At 40.8% G+C, this 15,568-nt stretch overlaps 1 protein-coding gene across 1 annotated transcript; it reads left to right on the forward strand.

Annotated features, from left to right (window-relative positions):
• The first annotated feature begins 8,169 nt into the window (after positions 1-8,169).
• LOC124147546 lies at positions 8,170-14,186 on the forward strand. Its single transcript, XM_046518177.2, has 3 exons — positions 8,170-8,300; positions 8,961-9,368; positions 9,625-14,186. Exon 3 carries the CDS (start codon positions 9,660-9,662, stop codon positions 14,184-14,186), a length of 4,527 nt encoding a protein of 1,508 aa, XP_046374133.2. The 5' UTR covers positions 8,170-8,300; positions 8,961-9,368; positions 9,625-9,659.
• The last annotated feature ends 1,382 nt before the right edge of the window (positions 14,187-15,568 follow it).

The following is a 15,568-nucleotide window of genomic DNA, read 5'->3' on the forward strand; positions in this document are numbered from 1 at the left end:
TAGGAGAGGTGACGTGGTTTGTCATGTGAACGCATTAAAGCACATCCACTAACCTGTAAGGACTATATTTAGTAGCCTCAGTGATGCATTAACTTTCAAATTCAATGTATGTTTTGTTATTCGGAAATATGTATGTTTATTAAGTGTTTAACGTCGCAGTATTCCAGCTATAAGACGGCGGTTTGAAAATAATCGAGTCTGGACCAGACAATCAAGTGACTGACATCATGAGCATCGTCAAGTGACTGACATCATGAGCATCGATCCACGCAATTGGGATACAATGACATACATTAACCAAGTCAGCGACCCTGACCACCTGATCCCGTCAGTCGTTCTACGGCAAGCGTATCGCCCCTTACGGCAACCGTGGGTTGCTGAAGGCCTATTCTAACCCGGATGTTTACGGGTGAGAGGTTCTTGAACACTTTGAAATTTTGAATGGTAATGTGCAACACACCATACAATCTGTACGTACTACACATTCTGTAGTACGTGAACATTAACATATTGAGCATGAATGCAGACATTTGTTAGAAGTGTCATGGCGGCGCCCACGACAGTTGTGCAGGTAAACAAGGACTCCGACCCGAGTTACAACAAATCGATTGTAATCAGATAACGCAACTCAGTACGCAACTAGGATTTGATAAGAGTGAGTGAGTTAGGTTTAGCGCCGCTTTTAACAGTATTCCAGTTATATCACAGCGTGCCAGCTTAATGTGGGAGGAAAGCAGGTCTCAGACGTTTACCACTTCGGTGAAACACACGAGCACGAGTATGGTGTTAAACCTAGAAACATAATCGGGGCGATCCGGGATTCGAACCCACAATCATTGGTTTCTGGCGTGCCCAGGGGACGCAACTCTATAGCGAATGATTACCGTGTTTAAAGACTGGCGTATAGAATGGACAGTTTGGAAGGCTCCATTGAAAAGAGAATGGCTGACCTATACAAGAAAACAGAAATCCAAAATACATGTTGTAGACATAGAACTGTAGTAAGGGTGAGGTCGGATTTCGGTTGGTTGGTTGGTTTGTCGTTTAACGCCGCACTCAGCAATTTTACATGACGGCGGTCTGTTAATAATCGAGTCTGGATCAGACAATCCAGTGATTTACATGAGCATCAATCCACGCAATTGGGACTGATGACGTGCATCACCCAAGTCAGTGAGCCTGACCACCCGATCCCGTTAGTCGCCTTTTACGACAAGCATAGTCGCCCTTTACAGCAAGCATGGGTAGCTGAAGACCTATTCTACCCCGGAATCTCCACGGATTTCGGAACCTGGACGGATGGTCTGCTCTGAACACTGATCAGTGTTATTGAAAATTGTTAATTATAATATTTTAAGTGTTTGTGAAAGCTTTTAAAATATGATGAATTGCTGAGTGTTGATGGAATCGTTTCGGCTGAAATGAACTATTTGAAATCATTTGTGATGTGATAGATGTCTCTACATTTGCAAGACTATGTAGTGAGGACGATGATATAATCCTGTCTGTACTACTTGGCGGTATGTCTGAGTGTGTTAGCTCTTTATCTCAAAGTCTATGGGGTGACCTTATGGTTATTGTGTCAAGATACTGTAGGAAATGGCTGTATCTGTTACAAAACAGTTATAAGAATGCTTGATTGTCATGCATTTTGTAGTTATCATTTCTAATAATATTGTTCAATTGTACTACTGTACAGCTCTGTAATTATACATAATATCATATATGATATGTATCTTCAATATCTGGAGGAAATAAAGAATATCTATCTATCTATCTATCCATCAGGCAGCAGCTGCACAGTAGGGCTAAAAGTGCTCTGGTCGAGTGGAGGTTTTTTTCACTAAAAGGTTTCTGTGTTGACCTGCTGCAGACGCATGGGGGAGCAGAATAAAGCGAGTTGAGTACGGCACATCACAGCGAGATGTCCGACGAGTTGCAGCCCTTCCTCTGTTCCCTACCGAAGGGAGTTCAGGATACCTAGATCAAGATCACGAACACAAGTCCAGAATTCCAGCCGATGCCCCTCTTCAAAGTTTATGTGACAACCACTTAAGGCTTGTGGGTTGAGGCTGCATTTGGATCATGGTGCCCGAGACCATGAATCTATCGATATCTCTACCAGCGCAACCTGCGACGCAAGGATAACCTCCATTGTGAAAGGAAAATCCAAATGTGTTGCAAAACAATCATATTTCTTAAACGGTATTTTTCTTCACTTATAAGACGCAGAATATCTGCACTTGTACACAGAGAACGAAATGTAGAATTAACACTAGTGTACAGTTCAATAAAACTAGTAAATGCGCTTTGGTGTGACCGTATTTCTGGCCCATCACTTGATTGTCTGGTTTGTTTACACACCGCCGTTGCATGGACGGAGCACTGCTGTGCGGCGTCAGGCACAAACGCACACTTTATTATGCAAATTGAGCGAATGGTGGGAGCTACCGGCAGGATAGGACATGCTTACCCTTGGCGCGAGCAGCTTGTGCCATCACTGATTTTCAGTGGTCTATTCAAGTAAGCTCTCCACGGTTGCCTAAATGCAATATTTGTGATCAGATTCTGAAAACGTCGTCAACAACGTGATGAACGTCTAAGGGATATTGCTTCAAACTGGTCGAACTCAGCGAGAGACAATATCCTCAATGTATCTCAGTTTCTGATTTGCATACTTTCCGACAGGTTTCTGCAGAAACAAAATGTAAATGATGGGCCCCGCACACGACACCCAGGTAAAGTAGGGAATATCGAACACAACAGATGATTATGGAAATACAACGAGGTATAGAGTGACAGTTATGGAAGGATAAGAAAGGGGAAGCCTTGTGTAATGTCCAAATGTTTCAACTCATTGTTCTGAACTTTGCCTCCCCATCTCACCCACCAAAGGCCACTTTGATATTAAACGTTGGACTTCAAAGAAGAAGCTGCTGGCTCTATTATAAGCTGAGTTTATATAACTGCATATGGGATTAAAACTGCAGGTTGGTTGATCAAGGGACTCATACAATTTTGTGAAAGTGTCATAGGTCATTCCAGCTACTTCAATGCGTTTTGCTTATATACAGGAAATGCTCGGCTTGCTTATTTGGCTGTCTATTCCTTTGCTGAAAGACCCGTGAAGATTCGGTGTCTAGCCGGTTGAGCCACATTTCTAAAAATGACTTTTGCCGAATGCGCCACATTTTCAGCTGTGTGCATTTCACCTACTCTAGCCGGTAATTAGTTAATCAGATTACCGATACCTTTAAATGAGTGTCTCACATTTAAATTGAGTAGACTCACCTCAATTAGCTTGTAGAGATTACTAAGCGTGGTGTTCTTTAGAGATCAATGGCGGTCTTAATTGACATTGAGTTAATCCTGTTATTCATAACGTATTTAATTGACGTCCTGTTCACTTCATGTCAAACTACAGGAATAGTATTTAAACACAAAAACATGAAACCCGCCTCCCTAAAACTCCAGATAAACAACAAACCAATCCAATTCCTAAAACAAACCAAATTCTTAGGACTAATTTTCGATGAACATCTTTCCTGGGACGCTCACATAAATAATCTAATAACTAAATGTAGCAAAGATCTAAATGCGCTAAGATGCCTCACTGGCTCAAACTGGGGGGCCTCGAAAGACACCCTCCTCTCACTCTATATATCACTAATTAGATCTAAAATAGACTACGGATGTGCCATGTACGACACCCTAAACCAATCCCTAAGCAAAAAACTAGACTCAATCCAATATCAGGCTCTAAAACTAATAACACGCACTCAACATGGCACCTCCTACACTTCACTCCAGGCCTTAACAGGAGAAATGCCACTAAGTCTACGTAGTGAACAATTAACCCTAAATTTCTGGGCCGCGTCTCAATCCAACCCCCTAATTCAAAGCCTAATAAACAAAAATATAAGCCCCAAAAACCAAGCCCTAGCTCGAAAACACCCTCTACTTACTCCAATATCCCAAAGAATAACCAATTACTTACATGAACACCAAATAAACAATCTTAAAACAAAACTGTAAAAAATCAAATATCTTCACCCCAAAACTTAAAACACCCAAAATAGACATAACACTAGCTAGCACAATAAATAAACAAACCGACCCAAACATAGCTCAAACCACCACACTAGCATACATACTTGAAAATTGGCCAAATTGGTGTCACATTTACACAGACGGATCCTCAGATCCGATCTCCAAACACACAGGTTTCGGAGTCCACATCACACAACCTACTAAAGCCACACAATCCTACCGACTCCCAAACAATCAATCAATATTCACTGCCGAACTAATGGGCATGGCCTCAGCCCTTTATAATCAACAATCTAAAAAACAACAAAAAATCCTAATACTTACCGACTCGCTCAGTGGACTACAAGCCCTCTAAAATAAAAACACCAAAAACCGCCCTGAACTAATAAATCAGATACTAAAGAGCTCAAACGATTTAACTAACGCAGGCAAACAAATAGTATTCATTTGGATCCCCGCCCACGTAGGAATATACGGCAATGAAAACGCCGATAAAGCAGCTAAACTATCCCTTAAAATCCCAGAAATAAGCTTAAACCTACCCATCTCCAAATCAGAAATTAAAAGTGTTACCAAACAAAAAATCACCAAAAAATGGCATAACCTATATCAAAACTCAAATAGCCAAATCAAAAAGGTTCTCAAAAAAAACCTAACCAAACCAAAAATTTTACATCCGTCCAAAAAAATCGACAGAGTAATTACTAAACTCCAAACAGGACATACCAACCTAAATAACCACCACAAAATAATAAGAAAACACGCAACATGAACCTGCCCACATTGCAAACAACAAGAAACCCCAGAACACGCACTCATACACTGCACCCACTACCTAACACACCGAACTACACTACAAACCACCCTAAATCTAAATAAGGCTCTTACTCTAGAAGCAATCCTAAACCCACAAAATAAAATAGAAAAATTCAAAGCCTTAGGCTTCAAAATTTCCAAAATTCTATATAAGCAACCACTAAAACACCCCTACTGGATTGCCAAACAACTTATTCCCCTTTTCGGAAACACATTAAATGGCTTGGCCGGGCCCGTGTGCGAAATACGCTGCAGTCGGAAAGCGCACGTAAAATCTCCAATATAAGTAAGTAAGTAAGTAAGCACTTTATGTCAGAACCATGGCAAATGCACAAGTTCAAATAAAGTTCATTGAAAGTGGCAGAGGAGGCGTCATTTTGTACTATGATGGCTTTAAGTTACGGTGTAAGAACAGTCGTGGTGAAAGAAGATACTGGTCCTGTATTGTCAAGGAGTGCACTGCAAGGATCACAACTCAGGGTGAGTTGCTCCACGCCACCTCGTGACAAGGTGGATGATGTGTGGCTTGATGCCATTGCTGACTCTCCTGCTGGCCCTAAAGTGACTGCCTCCATGGACAATGTGACAACCAGTTGGGTTCAAGGACAGGCCTTCATCCCAGAGATTTGGAATCACTTCGAAAACCAAGGCAACCGTACCAACAATCACCTAGAAGGGTGGCACAACAAGATAAAGAGACTTGTCAAGAAGTGCCACCGGAACATCTACGAGGTAGTGAAGCTCTTTCAGCGCGAGCAGTCACTCACAGAGGTTGCAGTCCTGAGACTCTCTCACCAGTGGTCAGAACCTTCACGAAGAAGGAAGTACAAAGCAACCGATGCTCGTATTGCATCCCTCAAGACCCAGCCACTGAACCAACACCTGAGTGAGATGAAATATGCTGACCACGTGGGCGACCTCCTTCATCTGCAGCAATGACATTATGGTAGTGTTCGGCATCATCAAGCCATGCAGTAGCGTAATACATCTGTGTCTTACATATAAGTGCAAACATTGTCATTGTTTTGGATGTGCTACACAACAATTCATTACACAATCATGACCCGTAATGTGACAATGTAATATGACCTGTCATGATATCCATCAATGTGATGTTTTGATGAATATATTATCCCTGTTATGATCTAAAAATGAGAAAACAAGACTTGTTTTGTTAAATACGGTAACCTGTTAGAATCACAAAGCATGTTTTGACAGCATAGCCACGAGAGCCACATTCCACAATCATGGAACCGTAACCATTGCCCCGCGAGCCACATCAATTTTGGCTATCTATTTTCGAAATGTGGCTAAGGCGGCCTGTAACCGAAGATTCCGGGGTAGAATAGGTCTTCAGCAACCCATGCTTGCCGTAAAAGGTGTCAGACTCGCTGACTTTGTTGATTCATGTCATCAATCCCAATTGCGTGGATCGATGCTCATGACATTAATCACCGGATTGTCTGGTCCAGACTCGATTATTTACAGACCGCCGTCATATAGCTGGAATATTGCTGAGTGCGGCGTTAAACAACAAACAAACCAACCAACTAACCAACCTTAGCTGAAAAATGCAGATCCAAATTGTCATTAAGCCAGATTCATCAATATATTAAGTACTGCTGACGACGATATCGTGTGGTCCAAAGGTCCAAAGCTTTCTTACATATGTGCCCCCTGATTTTGCTATAAGATTAATGATCTTTTATCTAGTCTAACCTCCTTGTTATCTTTTGCTATGGCTTCACGTTTTTAAAGTTCAAACTTGGCGTGCTACTGGTGAGGTGCTAAATGGGTCTTCTGCTGATTCGTTGGTTAGTTTGTTATAATCAATAGGCCATAATCTCGTGAAGATCACGTGTAATATTTTCATCAATGTTCACCACCTCTGTGGGAACGAAGGATTTTCTATCATTACCTATACCTATCCCATTCATTGTGGTTCTTTTTGATTCCCCTAATGGTGAAGTTGAGTGGGTGTGGATTAGGCTTGTCTCCCTGAACAAGATGAATTTCCCTGAAGAGTGTGTGTTCAGTCAATGATTATAGGTTTCTTGCAAACCTGAGGTTAGGTCTACTAATGCTGTGATGTCTACAGATGGATTCGACGCTCTGCAGCACTTCCATTCCTCCTAGTCACCCTGGTGCACGATGTATGGAAGACGCTCTTGCCGTTAGACAGACACAAGAGCTCCATGACAACATGACCAATACCTGTTCAATTCCACCATGGTATCCAGAACCACGATGACAAACTTTGGTCATCGACAGACAACCATATCGAGGGATGGCACTCTTATCTCAACAAGGTGGGTACAGGGCACATCCTTATGTATATGCTCTTGTCAAAGCGCTGCAGCGATTGAAGATGATCGAGAGAAGCAAACTGTCTAAGATGGTCCTTGGTGTCCGTCCCCCACCCGCCAGAGGACTTACAGTGAGGCTGACCATAGACTGTCAAGACGAAGACCATTTCTGAGGAGGACTGGACACTCCTCTTGAGTTCCTAACTGCTGCATGACACAAGTCCTCCTATAGAACGAGACTCTTCTATGTCTGAAACATTCACATGAACAAAACAATGAGTAATAATTGTGACGAGCAGGACTATATCCCTTTAGTTCAAGGTTAAAGGTAGTAATTGAGAATACCACTGGTACATAAATGTGTTTATTTAGCACTGTATAGGCATGTCCCACTTTTGGCATTAGTTGACTCCACCCACTTAAAACACTCTGCACAGCAGATTGCGGCGCCTTAGGCCAATGGGCCACCACACAGTTGGACCACTCTGGCAAATCAACTTCAAGGAGATAAGAAAGTAAGACACAATATATGTTTTTCATTGAATGCTATAGTTCTTTATTGCTTCAGAGCAAAGTGTTCAAGTTATGCAGACTACAAATTTGTCACTTCTAACCATTACTGGTGTTATCTTTAGACTTTGCGTTATGTCATGGGGTCTAAAGGGTATTATCCTATTGTGAATGATAAGAAAACTTGAGAAATTCTCTTTTCTTATACTGAAATTTGCTTGGTTTTGTATTTGAAATTAAATATTGAACTATGGATATACTTCTGTCAGTGACCCTGTTTTACATGTAGTTGTGCACAACATTGACTCAGTCCTCTTGTCATAGGCACGGTGGTATGTGTTAAACCAACTCTCGTTTATCAAACAGGATTGTTCCTGCTAGCTGATAACAATACATATGTCCTATCCGGGTCTCAAGGGGAACTACTTGATTTACTGATATATAGGTCATGTCGGGTCAAAATGTTGTTATGTAATGATAGTCTTAAGCGGGTCACCCGTCTCACTAGCGTGTGGACATGACTTGAAATTACCTGCAGTTTGCAATGACCGGGAGCCATTGTGAACATACCTTGTTTCGTTGGAGTATGTGTGCTGTTGTCTGGACGTCTAGTCTCAGGTAGGTGTAACATATATTCGTTGTAACATATGCATATCTGGTTTCAAATACATCTCGCGTTATTTTTATTCGAGCTCACACTTGATTAGAACGACCAATGAGATTGGGTGAAAGTTAGGGGAATACAGTGAATTATTCATCACACAATGATGTCAGGTGAGTTTGTATTAAGTCAGTGTACAACTGTAGCGAATACTGCATTGTGAGTTATTAGGTGGCCATGGACATTTGAAGAATCCAGCATCACTTTATAAACTATTTCAGTAAGGAGAAGCATGACATCAGAATAGTTAATAATTGATATGATCAGAATATCAGATATTGGTTGGATAGATCAGGACGGCCAAATTGTCAAAATTTGTCCCTTTTCCGTGCTTTGTTGACACCGATACGTGTGACATGTGCCATCCAGCTTTGACCTTATGTTTACCAAGTCTCGCTTTCAAATTTGAATGTTTGGGTGTCTATTCATCATCACAGATAGATGCAATCAACCAGACTCATTATTCGGACAATCATCCGATTCAAGGTCAATGCATTTTCACGTTCATGTACAGATCATCTAATCCCCAGATTACAATCTGATTACATTATCAAGCTTGTCTGTGCATTAATGCTTACCCCTTTAACTGAAAGGCCTTTTTCACTTGTATACTTCAGAATGTGAGGTGAGATACCATTGACAGACAATAGCCTTTGCTTCTTGCCTAGGTAGACAACAATTCTCAAGTGAAAAGTCCGTGCACTCTCCCGAAACCTGAGACAGAAAGCAGGGATATACAGGTGATCAATGGTCACAGTCTAACAATAGAAAGGTGCACATCAAAAGAACACAAACGTCAAAGCCGGAACAGATCCCACGCAAAAGTCAAAATGCCAGCGATGGAACACTGAAAATCAGCGTTGACACCAGTTGCTCACGAAAAGGACTGACATTTGTTCCTACTAGAACTGCTGCTACTACTACTACTACTACTACTACTACTACTGACACCACTTAGGTGCACGAATCATTCACAAGAACACTGACTGCTGGTAGAAAGGATATTTCAGACTCCAAAACAAAAGGTAGGAAGAAAAAATATCCGCCTCAAAGAATTCATTCCATAGGACTGTCACATATTTTCACCTGCATTTCATCGTCCATACCTCGTCAATGTAGTCATATGTCCAAAATCTTATTTATTATTCTTTTTCTACTGACCTAATATTGACATCAATACCCCTTGTCTGAGCAATGTCCCCTTTTTGGCCGATAATGTTCATTGAATTCTGAATTTCAATTCCTTTAGATGTACCTAAACCAATGTATTTATTATTACAGATAAATTCTACAAATATTCTTGGGAAACACTGAAAATGAGTTCATCAGATCAGGTACCGGATTGCAACAAGAAATTTCTCTTGCCATGGGTGAAAATATCAAAGCTGGTGACAAAGCATAAGCAGCATATGACGCCCGAAGAGATAATAAATGACATTCTAAAAAAAAGTTCTAAGTTGCATCAGAAGACCATTCTTCGTCAAATTGTTGACAGCATGGAGGAGTTTCATGTGCAGCTGTATTACTCTAAAAGACAGTCTAAAGTAAAATGTAAATTTGATTCTTTTGTTGCTGAAGAAGAAAGAAGTAGGCAAACTGTCAATATGAGAATTGACGCGTTGTTGTTTTTCTACAGAAATGTTGGACATGAGCCAGAGATTTATGCACTTACCACTGGCTGTGCTTTGAAATTACTGAAGGGTCATATCGACTGTGGTTTCCCTAAATATATTGGCCGGCGAATACTAGGTTTCCATCTAAAGGTATTGTCATCAAAACATTTATTTGGGGACAAAATTTCATCTTATGCAAACTACTGGCAGACTGAGTCCGAAACATTCCTGTCATTTTGGGACTGTCTTGGTGACATCACAAACAAGTATCAGATGCCTGTCAAGAAACAGTCGTCAGTATACACACTTCTTACTGGAAATAAGGAACGTGTTGTAAACGTGGAGATCAGTGAAGACAGTATAACATTTCACAAACGTCTTAGTTGGTTAGATATTTCTGAGCTGTTGACGAAAATGTCTGCAATACTGGATGGATTTGTGACTGATGCAGCAATGGACAAAGATGACCCTCGTTTTGATGTGTTTGACCACGTAAAACGTGTTAACACGAAAGCTGAAATGAAGAAATATGATGACAAACTGAAAACACTTCTGGCTAAATCATTAAAACTGTTATGTAATCCATTGCGTCTGAGACTAATGTACAAAGATGTTGAAAGTTGGGTATCGGCAGACGAGTTTCTCCTAGTGATGCCAAGGGCAGCTGGAACATTCATACAAAAATGGGAAGGAAGCCCTCCTACATTGGAATCAGTTCTCGGGGCTTGCAGGCGTTATGCCAAGGAAAAGAAAATCCATGATGCTGCCCTGGGAAGATTAGTGAATGACGTGTCTATTCAGTTTGCGTGTACAGATACAGGTACATACATCATCAGAGGAAAGGCAAAGCTGACAGATCTGATAGAAGGACACTTGCACACTGACACGGGCATATCAGTATTCAGATACTGTGGCAAATGGTTTCGTATACACGTTGAATATTTGACACAAGTTGAAGAGCTATTTTCTAAAGTGATGGGAATTTGTAATTTAGAACAGGACAAACTTCCATTACCATGGCTATATTCTAGCTCTGATAGCAAAGTGGCAAATGTAGACACCAATGATATCAAATACTGGATCACACAACTGAACTTTAGTGAGTGTTGCAACCCCATCGAGGACAAGGCTGATTTTAACGATTTTCTTTTGAATGAAACAAATGTCGTTAAAGTCGAGAAGCAGCTGATGGCACGATTATTTTCTAAACAAAGAGAAAGGGAATACAACAGTGGATACATACTTTACAACAAGATACCCTCAAAAAGAACTAATGGTGAATCAGGATTTTTGCTTGGAGACAACATTTTGATGAAGAATATAGAGCTGTTTGATCTACTTTACTACACACCAGAATGTACATATCTGATCCATGTCAAAAATGGTTTTGGAAATTCATTCAGGGATGTTTGCTCTCAAATAAGAATATCAGCTGACTTTTTGCACTGTTGTCTCAATGCAACTAACAGGTTCAATTTTCTTAAAGAATTCTGGAAAATTGCTGCCAACAGAGGGAAAACAACCTACAGAGAGGCTGTAAGACAAATGTATCGAGAGGTGGGATGGTACAGATTTGAACAAATGTTCCACAGGAAGATTTGCTTTGTTTTGGCATACAGAGACATTAAAAAATCGTCACAAAGACGAACATTCTCCAGCGCATCATCCAAGAAGCTGACCAAACACTGTGGAGAAGACACAGACAGACTATTGAGGAATTTGGCACTTAAGGACTTTCTGGAGGAAAGACAAGGTACATATTATCTCACAGATAAGATTTTCAAGTTGAAGGCTGATATAGTGAAGGACATCATTAATGTGACCACACGTGTTGCCAAAAAAGTGGCAAGTATTTTGAAAGAAAGAGTTTCCAAGTCATTCATTTCTAAAATGGAGTTTGTTCAGTTATACAGCTATTTCAGAAAATATTCAATAGGAAATGGTTTTTCTTTAAGGATTTGCAGAATACAAAACCATACCATTTCACATTTTTCATTACCCAAATCTTCTGCATCTCCAGTGTCTGATTGGTCAAATACTGGCTTGAGCGAGCATGATGACAGACTGCACACTTATGAGTTTCATCACCAGGGGTCTGATCACACAGGGCTTGGTCAACAACAATCTCATGATCTGCAGCCTCATAGACCAAGGTCTGATAGTCAGGGATTGACAAGCTCAGGGTCACTTACATCAGGTAGTAGTGACCACCATCATCATACAGAGACGTCTGATCAACAGAAATCTGATAGTGAGAGGCTGACTAACTCAGGGTCACTGGCCTCACATAGTGGTGACCACCGACATCATTGTGAGAAGTCTGACACACGAAAATCTGACACAAGGAAGTCTGATAAACGGAAATCTGTTCGCGAGAGGCTGTCAAGCTCAGGGTTACTTGCCTCGTGTAGTGGTGACCACCATCATCATAGTGAGAAGCCTGACACAAGGAAGTCTGATAAATGGAAATCTGATAGCGAGAGGCTGACAAGCTCAGGGTTACTTGCCTCATGTAGTGGTGACCACCATCATCATAGTGAAAAGTCTGACACAAGGAAGTCTGATAAACGGAAATCTGATAGCGAGAGGCTGACTAACTCAGGGTTACTTGCCTCGTGTAGTGGTGACCACCATCATCATAGTGAGAAGCCTGACACAAGGAAGTCTGATAAACGGAAATCTGATAGCGAGAGGCTGACAAGCTCAGGGTTACTTGCCTCATGTAGTGGTGACCACCATCATCATAGTGAAAAGTCTGACACAAGGAAGTCTGATAAACGGAAATCTGATAGCGAGAGGCTGACTAACTCAGGGTCACTTGCATCACGTAGTGATCAGCTTCATCATAATGAGAGGTTTGACACACAAAAGTCTCACACAAGGAAGTCTGATAAATGGAAATCTGATAGCGAGAGGCTGACTAACTCAGGGTTACTTGCCTCATGTAGTGGTGACCACCATCATCATAGTGAGAAGCCTGACACAAGGAAGTCTGATAAACGGAAATCTGATAGCGAGAGGCTGACAAGCTCAGGGTCACTTGCCTCACATAGTGGTGATAAGCATCATCACAGTAAGAGGTCTGACACACGAACATCCGACACAAGGAAGTCTGATAAATGGAAATCTGATAGCGAGAGGTCGATCAGCTCAGAGGTACTTGCATCACGTAGTGATCAGCTCCATCATAATGAGAGGTTTGACACACAAAAGTCTGACACAAGGAAGTCTGATCAACAGAAATCTGATAGCGAGAGGCTGACTAACTCAGGGTTACTTGCCTCATGTAGTGGTGACCACCATCATCATAGTGAGAAGCCTGACACAAGGAAGTCTGATAAACGGAAATCTGATAGCGAGAGGCTGACAAGCTCAGGGTTACTTGCCTCATGTAGTGGTGACCACCATCATCATAGAAAAAAGTCTGACACAAGGAAGTCTGATAAACGGAAATCTGATAGCGAGAGGCTGACTAACTCAGGGTTACTTGCCTCATGTAGTGGTGACCACCATCATCATAGTGAGAAGCCTGACACAAGGAAGCCTGATAAACGGAAATCTGATAGCGAGAGGCTGACAAGCTCAGGGTTACTTGCCTCATGTAGTGGTGACCACCATCATCATAGAAAAAAGTCTGACACAAGGAAGTCTGATAAACGGAAATCTGATAGCGAGAGGCTGACTAACTCAGGGTCACTTGCATCACGTAGTGATCAGCTTCATCATAATGAGAGGTTTTACACCAAAAAGTCTGACACAAGGAAGTCTGATAAACGGAAATCTGATAGCGAGAGGCTGACAAGCTCAGGATCACTTGCATCACGTAGTGATCAGCTCCATCATAATGAGAGGTCTGACACACAAAAGTCTGACACAAGGAAGTCTGATAAACGAAAATCTGATAGCGAGAGGCTGACAAGCTCAGGGTTACCTGCCTCACGTAGTGGTGATCAGAATCATCATAGAGAGGCGTCTGGCACACAGAAGTCAGAGATGAAAAGGTCGACTCAGCAGGCTCGTAAGCGGAAATCTGATAGACACTGGAAAAATGATTCGAGGCCATTTCAGCACCTCACGCATGGCTGGCAACCAGACGGACAGCTGTATGGTAGTTGGGAATCTGACGGACTTGATCAACCTTCTTGGGTTTGGACTAATGTGCACAATGGGCAACAAACTCCTGAATGGCAACAGGAAGGACAACCACATCTTAAACGCCGTAAAGTGTAGCACAACTATGGACGAAGTAGAGACAGACATCATGACCGAAGGTGGCGTGATAGGAGCGTGCATGAACTGTTCAGACATGCTTAAATGTATTATGTTGCCTTCTTCGAAGTAACAATATGAAATTTGGTTAACACAGCTTTGAACAGTTGCCATGTATTTATGATCATGTTCTCCTGCTGGGTTCCATGCAGGTAGCAAAAGTACTGTAAGTCCCTATGGTCCCCAGTGAGGTGATCTATCTTCAGTTGCTGGCGATCTATAGCCTTTTTTTATATTGTATCGTTAGGTATAGTGACATCTTTTTATGGTTGTATACTAGTTTTAAATAATATTCTGTGATCATCTAGGTATTTTACTGTCCTTTGTTGACAGGCCGTTATTGTTTAAATGTATATATTATGTATAACTTTTGGTAGTCACGATATGGCTGAAATACTGCCGATGTGACTATAAATTTTAACTCACTCACTCACTCACTATGATCATGTTCAATAAGTGTATGTATTAATTATTCAAGTGGTAGGTGTTGAAAGCAGAAGAAACGAAACTAACAGCACTCAAACGACTGTCAAATTGTTGTGAGATATATCTGATTTCTCACACAATGACAGTGTGGAGCTGGGTGTAAAGATGCTTTCTAAGTTATGTTTTTCAAATTTTGGTAACAATTGTTTTCTTCAATCAAAAAAGTCAAGTAGTAGATACAAGTTCTTCAGGCTTTGTTCTACATGAAAAGTAATTAAAGTAGGTTATTTTCATTGTCATTCAACATGTGCGTGCCAAGGTTCCTTGTCAAGAGAAGAACGATGTAAAATATAAATTGCTCGACTATCATTGTGGATGTAATCAAGTTAATAGTGTTACTATTACATTATTGATAAGTGATATTGTTTTTTGCAATTTAAATAATAGTTTATTGAACAAGAACGATGGACAAGTAAAACAATGAATTTGTTGCTTGTGTTTCAGTATTCTTTCAAAATAATCTCTATGATTACACCTGAGGCTAAGAGGATACTCTGGTTATAAAGCATATATAACTTTCAGTGTTTCTCTATATAACCCTTTTTAGTTGAACTATAAGGTGACACAAACCTTTGCTTTCAAATCTAATCTGTGAAATACTAGATGGCAAGATTCCATTTGGACCATTACTGGAAACAGTTGACATCCTTCCCAACTTTTAAATGCGTTTTAATCACATCTTATCAAAGCTAAAAATTGTTTTAAATATGCCATGAAAAATGTGTATGTGTATGAAAAACATACACAAAATTAATTATGTCTATATTCGCAGCCTTCAATTTTTTGGTGATTTTGTTTTCATCCAATATAATTTTAAGCATATTTTAAATGACTTGTTATCAAATATATAGTTTAGT

This window comes from Haliotis rufescens, unplaced genomic scaffold (assembly GCF_023055435.1).
Source record: "Haliotis rufescens isolate VD_foot unplaced genomic scaffold, xgHalRufe1.0.p SCAF_7, whole genome shotgun sequence".
Lineage (NCBI taxonomy): Eukaryota > Metazoa > Mollusca > Gastropoda > Lepetellida > Haliotidae > Haliotis > Haliotis rufescens.

Coding starts and splice junctions, on each gene's coding strand:
- LOC124147546 (XM_046518177.2), top strand. CDS start 9,660: ATGAGTTCATCAGATCAGGTACCGGATTGCAACAAGAAATTTCTCTTG.